This window comes from Sorex araneus, chromosome 6 (assembly GCF_027595985.1).
Source record: "Sorex araneus isolate mSorAra2 chromosome 6, mSorAra2.pri, whole genome shotgun sequence".
In the NCBI taxonomy this organism is placed as follows: Eukaryota; Metazoa; Chordata; class Mammalia; order Eulipotyphla; family Soricidae; genus Sorex; species Sorex araneus.
In genome coordinates this window covers 157034786-157049369 of record NC_073307.1, presented here as the reverse complement: position 1 = coordinate 157049369, position 14584 = coordinate 157034786, and the positions used below count along the sequence as shown (strand labels likewise).

At 38.8% G+C, this 14584-nt stretch overlaps 1 protein-coding gene and 2 pseudogenes across 1 annotated transcript in view; 1 reads left to right on the top strand and 2 right to left on the bottom strand.

The window, feature by feature from the left end:
* Positions 1 to 13762, bottom strand: part of LOC129406042 (olfactory receptor 1440-like) — a 28938-nt gene extending 15176 nt beyond the window's left edge. The window contains exon 1 of the mRNA XM_055143786.1: positions 13685 to 13762. Within this exon, the coding sequence (XP_054999761.1) occupies positions 13685 to 13762 (78 nt within the window). The remainder of the gene's footprint in view (positions 1 to 13684) is intronic.
* Positions 1285 to 1381, top strand: LOC129406154 (small nucleolar RNA U3; annotated as a pseudogene).
* Positions 4669 to 4751, bottom strand: LOC129406157 (U4 spliceosomal RNA; annotated as a pseudogene).
* Positions 13763 to 14584: the final 822 nt, after the last annotated feature.

Here is a 14584-nt window from a genome sequence, read left to right as displayed (position 1 = left end):
TAATAATGAAAAGCAACCCAATAATGGAATATGCCCCTGGTAAAATAGTTTAGGTCTTAGAATGCAAAACTGCAATCAGATAAGAATAGAATAATTTTGTTGGCTGCAAAGATGTCCCAGCTTAGCATAGAATAAAACCATTTAGGATCTTTCAGATGTAGGGGAAACATGGGCAAAAATAGAACAGGAAATTGTCAAGACTTGAGGTTTTAAGGACGCCTTCAGGTAGTTATGTAAAATACCCCAACCTCTGGTCCACTTATTGAATATTGATGTGCTTGTTAACTGTCCTTAATGTCTCTGTCAACAAATGGTGCACCTTCAGGGCCTCCTATATAGATTGTTTCCTAAACCTTTGCATAAACTTCTTCATAGCCCTTATAATAATCTTGAATTTCACAGAATGAGACAATACTGAAACTAATTTTTTAGTCTTTTTATTATATTCAGAGATGCAGTTAATGGATCATTTAATAATTTGATATATACATGTATATTCAAAATGATCACCACAAAAATACCTAGAGCAGCACATAGTTAAAATTTTACTCCTTATGATGGGAATTCTGAGAGCTTTTCTTTTAGGAACTTTCAAATATAGGGTATAGTATTAATTATAGTCACAGTATACTATATTTTATTCCCAGTACTTAGTGATCATGTAAATGGAAGCCTAGAAATTTTGGCCACAATACCCACTAACTCATTCACATCAACTTCCTCTGAGAATCACAAATCCATTCTTTGACCTCTTGAATTCGTTTATATTTAGATTTTGCTTATAGTGGGATCATGAAATACTCTTTCACAGATTGATTTCACTTAGCACATCGCTCTGCTTGCCACTAGCTCATTATTTTCATTTTATCTGAAAAACATTCATATAAATGTGAACCCCTATATCTAATAATATAATTTTATTACATAGTTACAAAATCAATCCATATTATATGTTTGACACCTAATTATATAATGTGATTCTATATACTGTATCACTGTCACTTTCACCATCGTCCCGTTATTCATTGATTAACTTGAGCAGGCGCCAGCTCAATTCGTCCCAGCCCTAAGATTTTAGCAGCCTCTCCTTAATCATTTTTCCCAAATATTAGAGGATCTTTTCAGGGTCAGGGGAATGAGACCTGTTATTGTTACTGTATTTGGCAAATTGAATACACCCACGGGGATCTTAACAGCTCTTCTGTGTGGGTGGATACTCTCGATAGCTTGCCGGGCTCTCCAAGAGGCATATATATATAAATGTATATTTCCATTTATGATGAGGTGTCTATACTTTCAGGGATGGTTTCTATAGTATATTACTAGAGAAGTTTCTATGATCGTGTAGAGTGGCAACTCTATATACACATATACAAGTATATACCTACAATGATTCTATCATTTATCTATCATTTGAACATTTAAAATTGCCAAGGGAGAATGGGCAAATGTTTGGATAACGTTTTCCAATAGTACATAAAGGGGCATGGATACTTAGGTCAGTGATTTTTCGTGCCTTTGGATATATACAAATAAATTTAGTAGAATATAGGAAGAACTTGGTAGAATATAGGCAGTATGTTTTTATTAGAGGTGTCACCCTAAGCAGTAGTCAGAGGATCTCAGTCATTCCTATGTCCTGTGCTCAGGGGTGAGTATATGCGACTCACTTCTCAGCGGGTGGAGTTGGAAGACACCAGAGTCATCCTGGAGATTGTCCGAGGCCACGAAGGCCATACATGGTGTTTAGGGACCATACGGTGCTTATGATCAAACTTGAGCTCTTGTTTTTTTGATTTTTGGGCCACATCCGGTGATGCACAGGGGTTACACCTGGCTCATGCTTTCAGGAATTACTCCTGACGGTGATCAAGGGACCATATGGGATACCGGGAATCGAACTTGGGTCAGCCACCTGCAAGGCAAGTGCCTTACCTCCTGAGTTATCGCTTCAGCCCCTTGAGCTTTTCTTTTATAATTTAAATTATGTCTCCAGCTCAGTACCTTGAACTTTCAGAGGATCTCTTTAATATTTTGCTCTGTGCTTGTAGAAACTTAGTTCCTACATTCATGCACAAAGCTTCTCATTATATACATCTTACCATTTGATAGACCTTGAGTTTTGGTAATAAGAGATTACCAAATCCAAAGAGATGTTTATTGATATCCCACTTAGTTTTTGATTTACATTTCCCTGATGATTAGTGAAAGTGATTACCTTTACATGTTCTGTTGGCCATAGTCTTCTTTGAAAAACTGCCTATTCAGGATGGATGCCAAGTTTTAAATTAGTTTTATTATATTAGGTTGTAGAATCTTTTAGCTTTTTTGAATATTAATCTTACTTCTTCTCAGAGACATGGTTTGCATATATCTTTCTATTTTATATATTATAATATTATTCTAACTTGGTACATCTACACAATGGAATACTATGAAGCTGTTAGGAGAGATGAAGTCATGAAATTTACTTATAAGTGGATAGACATGGAGAGTATCATGCTAAGTGAAATGAGTCAGAAAGAGAGGGACAGATATAGACAGACTGCACTCATTTGCGGAGTATAAAATAACATAACACAAAACTGACACCCAAGGACAGTAGATACAAGGACCAGGAAGATTGCTCCATAGTTTGAAGCCTGCCTCATGAGCGGGTGGGATGGGGAGAAGGCAGCTGGAATAGAGAAGGGATCACTAAGAAAATGATGGTTGGAGGAATCTGTCAGGATGGAAATATGTGCTACAAGTAGAAAAAGGAGCAAGCATGATAATCGCTCCCTATCTGCGCTGTAAAGCATAATGCCCAAAGTAGACAGAGAGTATGGGGAATATTGTCTGCCATAGAGGCAGGAGGAGGGTGGAAAAGGGAGGGTATACCCGGGATATTGGTGGTGGGGAATGTGCACCTGTGAAGGGATGGGTATTTGATTATTGTGTGATTGTAACTCAAACATGAATGCTTGTCACTATATCTCACAGTGATTCAATAAAATAAAACTATTTTTCAAAGAAAAAAATAAAAAATTTATTCTACACATAATAAGAATAATATTAATTATGCAATAGGTTCCTTGATGAATTAAATGACTTTGTATATATATCACTGTCATCTTGTTCTCATCGATTTGTTCAAGTGGGCACCAGTAGCATCTCTTATCGAGAGACTTATTGTTACTATTTTTGGCATATCCAATATGCACGGGTAGCTTGCCAGGCTCTCCCGCGCAGGCTCGATACTCTCAGTAGCTTGCCGGGCATTTCGAGAAGGGCGGAGAAATCGAACTCCGGTTGGCCACGTGAAAAGCAAACGCCAACCGCTGTGCTATCGCTCCAGCATTCAAGTAATGTCTCGTACATTCTAAATGCTCAATATGTGGTATAATTTCATTTTTTCTATTCTACTTTAATGAATTGCTACCATTGATCATAAAAATAAAATGTTTTATTAATTTGATAGAAAAATAATTTTTGCAATGGCTTTTCAGCATTGCAAAGTGGGTCAAAGTATAGACTTCAAAAGGGTAAAGAGCATCTTCATTACTCATCAAACTTTTAATAGTTTTTTTTCGGGGATGGTATACCAGTTAGTTCTCAGGGCTTACTCCTGACTCTGCTCAGGGATCATTCCAGGCAGGGCTCAGGAGAACCATATGTGGTGCAAGGGTATCTAATTGGCCTTGCAACCACCTTAGCTGTTATAATATTCCTCACATTATGCCATTTAAAAAATTATCTATTTGATTGAGTCACAGTGAAATACACAGTTATGAAACGATATATGATCAGGTTTCAGTCATACAGTGATACAACATCCCTCCCTCCATCAGTGTCCATTTACCAGTATCAATGACCAGTTTCCATCCTGCCATCTTCCCCCGCACCCCAACCTTCCTGTATGGCTCTATGCCAGGCACTTTCCTTCTCTCTCTCCCCCTCACGCTCTCTTTCTGGACACTATGGTCCACAACACAGATATTGAGAGGCTATCCTGTTTGTACCTTTACCTCCTTGAAGCACACAGTTCCTATCCAGAATGATTCTTTGCACTGACATGTTTTGAGGAGCCTCCCAAACAGTGCTCACAGGACACAGGAGCTACAGCCTTACTCAAATGGATGAGTGGGCCTTGTCAGTTCAGTGTTCTGCTCTGGCTTTGCTGGCTATGCACAACTGCTCAAGACTTGTGCTTCTGGGTTCACCCCCCTGTCGACCCCCAGGGGGAACACAGTACCAAGGATGGAACTGGGCACCTGGCGAGTGTAAGACATGCACTCTCATCCTTTAAGCCATCTCCCCAGCTCCTTACTCATGAGAACCCCCTTCTCCACTCTTCTCTGTGTAGTCTTCAGTTCACTGTGATGCTATTCTTAAAACTCATTTTTATAGCCAATCTTAACTATATAAATGAATTATGCCTCATGCTTTGGTTTTAGCGGGGCCATGGTGACTGCAAGAGTCTGGTTTTGCTGCTGTTAGAGGGTCAGTGATCAGGTGATGGTTTGAGAAAGAGCCTTTTTTGGCAACAAATAGGTTGGTTGGGTGATGCTGGAATTCTGTCCTCCAAGAAACCATCTGCCTTGCAGGGGTACAAGAAGGCTTTTGTAGAGAAGGAGAACATGAAGTAGATTTGTAGAAAGGGGGTGGGTTGTGGGCCAATGGGTGCCAGAATGAACAATAAAGTTTTCAATTAGCAATGATCGCACCTCAGATAAACCTCATTGGCAAGGATACCGCCACTGTGCAAAGCTAGAATGAACAATAAATTCCCCTGTGGGCAGACTGTGTTGTCAGCACACTCTGTCGTATCTGTGAAACTAAGCAAAGCAAAAATGTTAGACTGGGGTAGGTAAGAAAGGACAGTTTTCTTTGCCTACACAACCTTTTTGTGTTCTTATACTGATTTACTTAATCATGTCTTTATGCTAGTTTCACGATCACCATCTTTAAGTACATTCCACATGAATATAGAGTCAGAATATGTCCTTATATATATCTTTGTTTGGCCACATGTATATTTGACAGTAGTAAAACTCTGTATGTTTTTGATGTATTTTTGAGTGGAGCACACAGAAAACCATTCAGGTACTACTGCTGACTCAGAACTTGGATTTTACAGGGGACCATGGGGGGTCAGGCACTGAAGTGGAGCCTTCCACATGCAAAGCATGTTCCGATTCTTTGAACTATCTTTTTCCCAGCCACTCCCCTTTTAAGTTTTAATTTTTGGAGAAGACAGACATCAAGTGGTTTTGCCAGTTGCCTAACTACTACAGAAAAATGACATTCATTACAAATCAATAATTCTAGTACATAAGATGTGGTTGGCTTGTAGGAAGCAAAGGCAAAGTGAAGTTTATAGAAATCCACATGTAAATTCCCCACATAAGTGTTTTTTTTTATGAGTTTGATACAGCCTTTTCAGGTTAGTGTAGTGAATGAGCGCCATCCCATCTGTGCCTGCACCTCCCCCTCTCCCACCCCCCCCCCCCCGTGCCATCTTCCTCGGACCCGGGCTCCACCCTTTCTGAGCAAGCCCACCTAGACCTGCATCACCTTCAGCGCTGGCTCACTGGTCCGCTCCCTTTTCAGGTTAGTGGAGTGAAGGGGCCCCATCCCATCTGCGCCTTCACCTCCCCACCCCCTGAGGTCACCCAGCCACATTGTGTTAGTGGGCGTGCCCTCAACAAAAGTGGGCGTGGATTCAACAAAGTGGGCGTGGCCTCCTCCGGAGTGGTGGCCGCGAAGGCAGCTGCAGTTATTTTCTTTCAAATACCAAGCAATTTTTTGGTACTTCTCAATATTCATCACCTATATCCCTGAGTATCATCTTAGAGGGCCTTAAAATACTTCCTAAGTAAGTTCCTACCTAATTCCAAATTTGAAAACTACCAATGAATAGAAGCAGCTATTCAAGCCAAAGCTAACGGACCTCACTCTCAAAAAATAATGCTGAAGTTTCACATAAATAATAGAGGAACATCAGAGAGGGACATGTGCTAGAGGGAGTACAGAAGAAATTGATCACCACTGACCAAGCCCATTCTGAATTCTTTTTCACAGCCAGAGGTAAACCTTTTCCATACTACCACAGCAATATGAAGAAACAGCGCAAATCTCCGCCACAAGGGGAGTACGAAGAAGAGTCTTGATGCACCAGTAGACCTTACCTACAAACTGGAGCTCTCTGACAAAGAATTCAGAGGTGAAATCCTCAAGATGTTCAATCAACTCAATCGAAAGTTTGACAAGGTATTTATTACATTAAAGGACGACCTCACAGAAATGATACAACAGACAGCTGAGAAATTACAGGAAGAAATGAGAACAGAAAGAAAAAATCTACAGAAGGAAATGTCACAAATAAAGGATTCGGTAGATGAACTTAAAAACTCAGTGGGTGCCCTCAACAATAGAATGACTGCAGCAGAGGACAGAATCAGTGAGCTTGAAGATCAGCTCCAGGCAGCCTATAGGCAACAACAATCAATGGGGAGAGACCTCAAAATAGCTCTAGGGAGAATTAGAGTCCTAGGGGATGAATTCAAGAGGAACAACATTAGAATCATTGGATTACCAGAAGGACAGGGAACCAACCCCAATGAAAAAGCCACAGTCAAAAAAATCATTGCTGAAAAGTTCCCAGAGCTGTACAATGCAGACATCCAGATTCAAGGAGCCAGAAGGGTACCAGCTAAAAGAGACCCTAACAGAAAAACTCCAAGACATATCATAGTTAGGATGATGGACGTAACAGATAGAGACACATTCCTGCAAGCCGCAAGGTCGAAGAAGGAAAACACATACAATGGAGCACCCCTTAGGTTCACAGCAGACCTATCGGAGGAAACCCTTCAAGCTCGAAACCGGTGGTGGGATATAGTGAAAAACCTCAATGAAATGAATGCCTCACCAAGAATACTTTATCAGGCCAAACTCTCATTCAAACTCGAAGGAATTATACACTATTTTGGGGATAAACAACAACTCAGGAACTTCATAGACTCTAAACCAAACCTAAAAAAGGGCTAAAGGGCTACTATAAGACAAGAAAAACCCCTACAAGCACAACAAACATTTACAGAAAGATGGCACAAACCCTATGACAATAATCTCTCTCAATGTCAATGGTCTGAATTCACCAATTAAGAGACACAGACTGGCAAAATGGATTCAGAGACTCAACCCAACATTCTCCTGCCTGCAGAAACAAATCTGAATAGCCAGAACAAACACAGACTCAAAGTCAAGGGATGGAAAACAATTCTGCAAGCAAACAACTCCCTCAAAAATCTGGGATGTCTTTACTAGTATCAGACAACATAGACTTCAGGTTGAAAAAGATTAGAAGGGATAGTGAAGGCCACTTTTTATTAATCAAGGGATATGTACAGCAGGAAGAAATCACACTCCTAAACGTGTATTCACCCAATGAGGGCCAGCTAAATACCTACAACAGCTGCTAACAGACCTTAAGAAGGACATTGTGGGCAACACAATAGTAGTTGTAGACTTCAACACCACCCTATCACCTCTGGACAGATCAAGAAGTTTAAAATTCACCAAGGAAATAATGGCTTTGAAGGAAGAAATAGAAGAGAGAGGGCTAATAGATCTATACAGGGCTCTATATCCAAAAAAAAGGAATAGACATTCTTTTCCAGCGCACATGGAACATTTTCCAGAATAGACCATGCGCTGGGCCACGCAACATACCTTAACAGAATCAACAAAATAGACATTGTACCAGCTATTTTTTCAGACAATGATGCACTGAAAATAGAAGATAATCATGGACAGATGCAGAAAAATAAATCAAACTCCTGGAAATTAAATAGCTCGATGTTGAACAATGAGTGGGTCTGGAAGGAAATCAAGGAAGAAATCAAAAGGTACCTGGAAACAAATGAGAATGAAGACACGAGCTACCAGAACCTGTGGGATGCAGCTAAAGCCGTTTTAAGGGGAAAATTTATAGCTCTGCAAGCATATCTCAGGAAGGAAGAAAGGGCCCGCACAAATAACTTGACTTCACAGCTCAAGACCTTAGAAAAAGACCAACAAAAGCAGCCCAAACCAGGCAGAAGGAAAGAGATAATAAAACTTAGAGCAGAAATTAAAGACATGGAAACCCAAAAGACAATTCGAAAGATCAATGAAACCAAGAGCTGGTTCTTTGAGAAAATAAATAAGATTGATAAACCACTAGCAAGACTCACAAAGAAAGAGAGAAAGAGAACACTTATAAGTCGAATCAGAAATGAAAAGGGGACATCGCAACAGAAACAAATGAAATTCAAAAGATCATCGGAGGCTACTTTGAAAATTTCTGTGCCACGAAACAAGAGAACCTAGAAGAAATGGATAACTTACCGGATTCCTACAACCTCCCAAGGCTGAACCAAGAAGACCTGGAGTTCCTGAATAGTCCTATTAACATCAAGGAAATTGAAACGGTAATCAAAAGTCTTCCCAAAAACAAAAGCGCAGGCCCAGATGGATTCACTAGCGAATTCTTCCAAACATTTAAAGAGGACCTATTGCCAGTTCTTCTCAAGCTTTTCCAGGAAATTGAAGAAACAGAAACCCTCCCAAACAGTTTCTATGAGGCTCACATCTCCCTAATACCAAAAGCAAACAAGGACACCACAAAAAAAGAAAACTACAGGCCAATATCCCTGATGAATACAGATGCAAAGATTCTCAACAAAATAATAGCAAACATAATTCAATGACTCATCAAAAAGATCATACACCACGACCAAGTGGGATTCATCCTGGGGATGCAAGGATGGTTTAACATTCAGAAATCAATCAACATAATCCATCATATCAACAAAAGAAAGGATAAAAATCATATAATCATATCAATAGATGCAGAGAAAGCATTTGACAAGATCCAGCACCCGTTTATGATGAAAAGTCTCGCCAAAATGGGTATAAAAGGGACCTTCCTCAATATAGTCATAGCCATCTACCACAAGCCTACGGCAAGCATCATCCTCAATGGGGAAAAACTAAGACCCTTCCTTCTGAGAACAGGGACAAGACAAGTATGCTCACTCTCTCCTCTTCTGTTCAATATAGTACTGGAAGTACTTGCAATAGCGATTAGGCAAGAAAAAGATATTAAGGGCATTCAGGAAGGAAAGGAAGAAATCAAGCTCTCACTATTCGCTGATGATATGATATTATACTTAGAAAACCCTAAATCCTCTACCAAGAAACTCCTAGAAACAATAGACTCATATAGTAAAGTTGCAGGCTATAAAATCAATACCCAAAAGTCCATGGCTTTCTTATATGCAAATAGTGAGAGAGAAGAAAGCGACATGATAAAAGCTATCCCGTTCACAATTGTGCCTCAAAAAATCAGGTACCTCGGAATCAGCTTAACTAAGGAGGTAAAGGACTTGTATAATGAATACTACAAAACGCTACTTCAGGAAATAAAAGAAGACACGAGGAAATGGAAAAATATCTCCTGCTCATGGATTTGAAGAATTAATATTTTCAAAATGGCAATTCTCCCCAAGCATTGTACAAATTCGATGCGATCCCTATAGGAATACCCTTGTCATTCTTCAAAGAAATGGAGCAAGAGCTCCTGAAATTCATATGGAACAATAAGCCCCCACGAATAGCTAAAACAATTCTTGGGAAAAAGAAAATGGGAGGAATCAACCTCCCCAACTTCCAACTCTATTACAAAGTGGTAGTCATTAAAACAGCTTGGTACTGGAACAAAGGCAGAGCGGCAAACCAATGGAACAGGGTTGAATACTCTGACACATCCCCCCAAGTATATGACCATCTAATCTTTGATAAGGGAGCAAAAAAGGCGAAGTGGAGCAAGGAAAGCATGTTTAATAAACTGTGCTGGCAAAACTGGACAGCTACATGCAAAAAAATGGGCTTAGACCTCCACCTATCACCATGTACAAAAGTCAGATCAAAATGGATTAAGGACCTCAACATTAGACAAGAATCCCTAAGGTACATTGAAGACAAGGTCGGCAAAACCCTCCAAGACATTGAAGCCAAAGGTATCTTCAAAGCTGACACACCACTGGCCAAGCAAGTGAAAACAGAGATAAATAAATGGGACTATCTCAAACTAAGAAGCTTCTTCACCTCAAGAGAAACAGTGACCAAAGTACAAAAACAATCTACAGAATGGGAAAGGATATTTACGCAGTACCCATCCAATAAAGGGTTGATAACAAGGATATACAATGCACTGGTTGAACTCCACAAGAAGAAAACTGCCAACCCGATCAAAAATGGGGTGATGAAATGAACAGAAACTTTCCTAAAGAAGAAATCTGAATGGCTCAGAGGCACATGAGAAAATGTTCAACATCACTAATCATAAGGGAAATGCAGATCAAAACTCATGGTTATGAGATAACAATGGTTATGAGATAGCATCTAACACCACAGAGACAGGCCCACATCCCCAAAAACAAAAACAAGCGGGTTTGGCGTGGATGCGGGGAGAAAGGGACTTTTCTTCACTGCTGGTGGGAATGCTGACTGGTTGAGCCCTTTTGGAAAACAATATGGACGATTCTCAAAAAATTAGGAATTGAGCTTCCATTTGACCCAGCAATACCACTCCTGGGAATATATCCCGGAGAGGCAAAAAGGTATAGTAGAGATGACATCTGTATTTCTATGTTCATTGCAGCACTGTTTACAATAGCCAGAATCTGGAAAAAACCAGAGTGCCCCAAAACAGATGACTGGTTAAACAAACTCTGGTTCATCTACACAATGGAATACTATGTAGCCGTCAGAAAATATGAAGTCATGAAATTTGCATATAAATGGATCAACATGGAAAGTATCATGTTGAGTGAAATGAGTCAGAAAGAAAGAGACAGACATAGAAAGATTGCACTCATATGTGGAATATAATGTAACTGAGAAGTACAAGTTGGCAATGATGCAACTTCTGACAGATATCTCTCTGGACTTAGTTACTAAAATACTAAAATACAGAAACCCAAAACCGAGAGGCTAGTAAGTGTGGTCACTCGACCTCATACCTCTTCATCCTCAGCAATGGAACACAAATTGTCTAATGCTTCCTTTTCAGCAGGTCTGACTTTAGGGGAGAGACTCTCCAAACAATAATAGTGAGTTTTGTGGAAATATTGAATGTAATCAAAGTGAAAGTAAAGTGAAATTTTTTAGTTACACAGGAGGGGGAGCTAAGGGTGAGGGAGCTAGGGGCATGGGGGCATTAGGGGTGTGGGGGTCCGGGGTGAAGCTATACTGGGATTCTTGGTGGTGGAATATGTGCACTGGTGAAGGGATGGGCATTCGAGCATTGTATAACTGAGATTCAAACCTGAAAACTTTGAAACTTTCCACATGGTGACTCAATAAAAAATTTAAAATTAAAAAAAAAAAACAAAAAGGTCCACTGAGCCTACCAGCATAGGTTTCTGGGTAGAGAGCAAGAAGAAATTCTTGAGCAACATTGATGTGGTCCCAACACAAATGACCAAAAATTGTATCAGACTATATCTATGCAGATTTGCATCATACATGAGCAAAACATGACAGCTATATGAATTATAGACTAAACCAATTTGTAAAGTGGTAATCATTTAACAATATCTACAGATATGAAATCAGTATGTTCTGTCCATTTCACTGACACAGTTGTTATATCTCAATAAGACTGGCTAAAGAGAGGTTTATTGCTGATATAGTCTCATTATATGAAATGGTATTTGGAAAAATTCCTGCAAATATCAGCAAACCATTCAATATCCAGCAATAGTTCAAAAGGTGTTGCATTGATCCCACGGGACAATTGGCACTGGTGGAGGGATGGGTACTTGAACATTGTATGTCTGAATAGTAAGCAGGAATGTTTGCAAATCTGTAACTGTAAATCACGGTGATTCGTTAAAAAAAAAGAAAAATAAACAGTGTTGCCTTTCTTGCTTGCAGATAACCATGAACGTAAACTGTACCTATGAATTGAAAATGGGGTGGGGGTAGAATATTATGGGCAAAATTGGACAAATTTCTGAGACATAATTTACCCCAGAAACAGTCCATTTTTGTGGTGTAGATTTAGACAAGGCAAACTGTCTGGGACCACGGAGACACAAGTCATGAAACAATTAGTAAATAATTTTCAATTTGTTTTTACTTTATTGAAATATACTAGGATCAAATCAATACCTGTCAAAAAGTAACAAACTCAGGTAGACCTTTATCTTGTAAGAGGGCGAGAGAAAATATTTAAGCTTGCAAATAAAACAAGATAAATACATGTGCGGATGGAGGGATGCAGATAAATACATTTGAGGATAGAGGGATGCAGTCAGGATGTTAGAGCACTTCACAGGTTTATAATAACGAGCATGAACTGGATATGTTATGAATATAAATCATTTTCTATTAGATGAAGAGACCTTGGCCCTATGCAAACAGGATGAGAATGCTATTAGGGTGCCAAAGAGGAATCAGAAGAGCTATGCTGGGAATCTCATGTCTCACTCAAGTGAGAAAAGTACTCTGAAGTTCTGACTTCCATAGACGGTCAAAAATCAGGGACGCTGTCTCGTTTACCAAGGCATCAAAAATCAGATGGGTCGGTCATGTAATGTGATTCAGAGACGACCGCTGGACTAGAGCTGTTACCAACTGAATTCCACGGGATGTCAGAAGACCTCGTGGCTGCCCACCAACTAGATGTTCAGATTTCTTCGTCAAATCTCTGAATGAACAATTTGAGTTTCTTCCTGTTCCTGGAGCTAGCAGGTATCATTGGGCTGCACTAGCTTGCGACAGGGACAAATGGAGACGTTACTGGCTCCCGCTCGAGGAAATCGAAGATCAACAGGACTATAAGTAATACAAGTCATTAGATAAAAGAGTATATTAATAAATAAGCAATTGTAATTTTAAAATACTAGTCATTAGAACAGATATTAAGCTCAAATTGACAAGTATTCTAGACACTGATAATATACTATGATTATAAAATTTGACTGACATCAAAAATAAATGAACAAAACTGGAATATTGGTAGGGATTTAATATTTGAGAAATTGAATGTTTTAAATTATAGATTATAATATAGATTATAATTTCTCCCATAAATGATATTTGATATCAGTTTTGCTGTCATAAAAAGCATTAGAACATTGCATGTATATGCATTTGTATAATCTTGGTAAGGGAATAAGATTTTTAATTTTTTATTATAATTTTTTAAAATTTTATTTATTTATTTATTTATTTTTTAATTAGTGAATCACCGTGAGGGTACAGTTACAGATTTATACATTATTGTGCTCATGTTTCCCCCATACAAAGTTCGAGAACCCATTCCTTCATCAGTGCCCATTCTCCACCACCAGTAAACCCAGCGTCCCTCCCACCCTCCCCAGTCCCATCTCCCCCCACCGCAAACTGCCACTATGGCAGAGTGGGAATGAGATTTTTTAGACATAGATAAAACCAAAAAGTGATGCGGCAATTAGAAATTTGTTACACTAGAGAACCCAATTAAGAGTACTTTTAAGAATGTCTATTAATTTTTATGTCTACTTTTTTCATGTTTTATGATTTGTAAATCATAAAATCATACTTTTGTTACTGGTGCATGCTTTTCAATGCACATATATTAACACAACACTTAGCCGCGTGCACCGACCTCTCTTCCCAAGGACCCAATGTTGCCGTCTTTAACTCCCCAAGCCGCCATCTCAGTTGTGTTGCTCAGTTCTGCCATTGTGTTACCTTTGTTCTTTTTGTTGCACCTTTCTGATGTATCTTTAATTCCCACAACATAAGAATATTTATTAAAGCTACACTTAGTGATTGTGAAGTAGAGCTATAAAAATTGTTTTAAAATCATTGTAATGTCTTTAAATATAAAAGCATAAGTTAATAAAGAAGGAAACATGTAACTGCTAAATGTAGTGTATTTCTAAAAAATGACCCTGATATTATCTATCTCACTCTTACCCTCCCTTTCTCTTTCATCTTTATCAAATACACACATACATTCACTTTCTCCGTTGCAGTGTAAGTGTATTAAGCATTCATTTAATGTCTAAAAATAATTTCACATGCTTTATTTTTGCTCTATATTTATAGATTTATAAAATCCTTAATTAATATATATATGTAAATAAAGGGAAACTGATGAAAATAACAATCTATGTTGCATCGTGAACTTCTAACTTCTTTACATTTATATACAAGAACTTCTATTTTCATTACTTAGACCTTGGTCTTGAATTAGATCATGGAAACAAGCTTTTTTTTATATTTATTTATTTATTTTTTTCACCACGCCCACTTGCTTACAGCTTACTCCAAGTTTTGTGCTCAGGGATCCTTCGTATTGGTGCTCAGGGGACCATATGTGGTGCTGGATATCAAACCTGGGGTTCTCCATGCCAGGATGTGCCCTACACACTGTGCTATCAATCTGGGCTCATAGAAACAAACTTTTAAAACCAACTTCAACTATGATAATATTACCTCACAACTAAGAATGATAACATAAGGAGTAAGAAAGCAGAATGATTCATTATTATGTCTACCT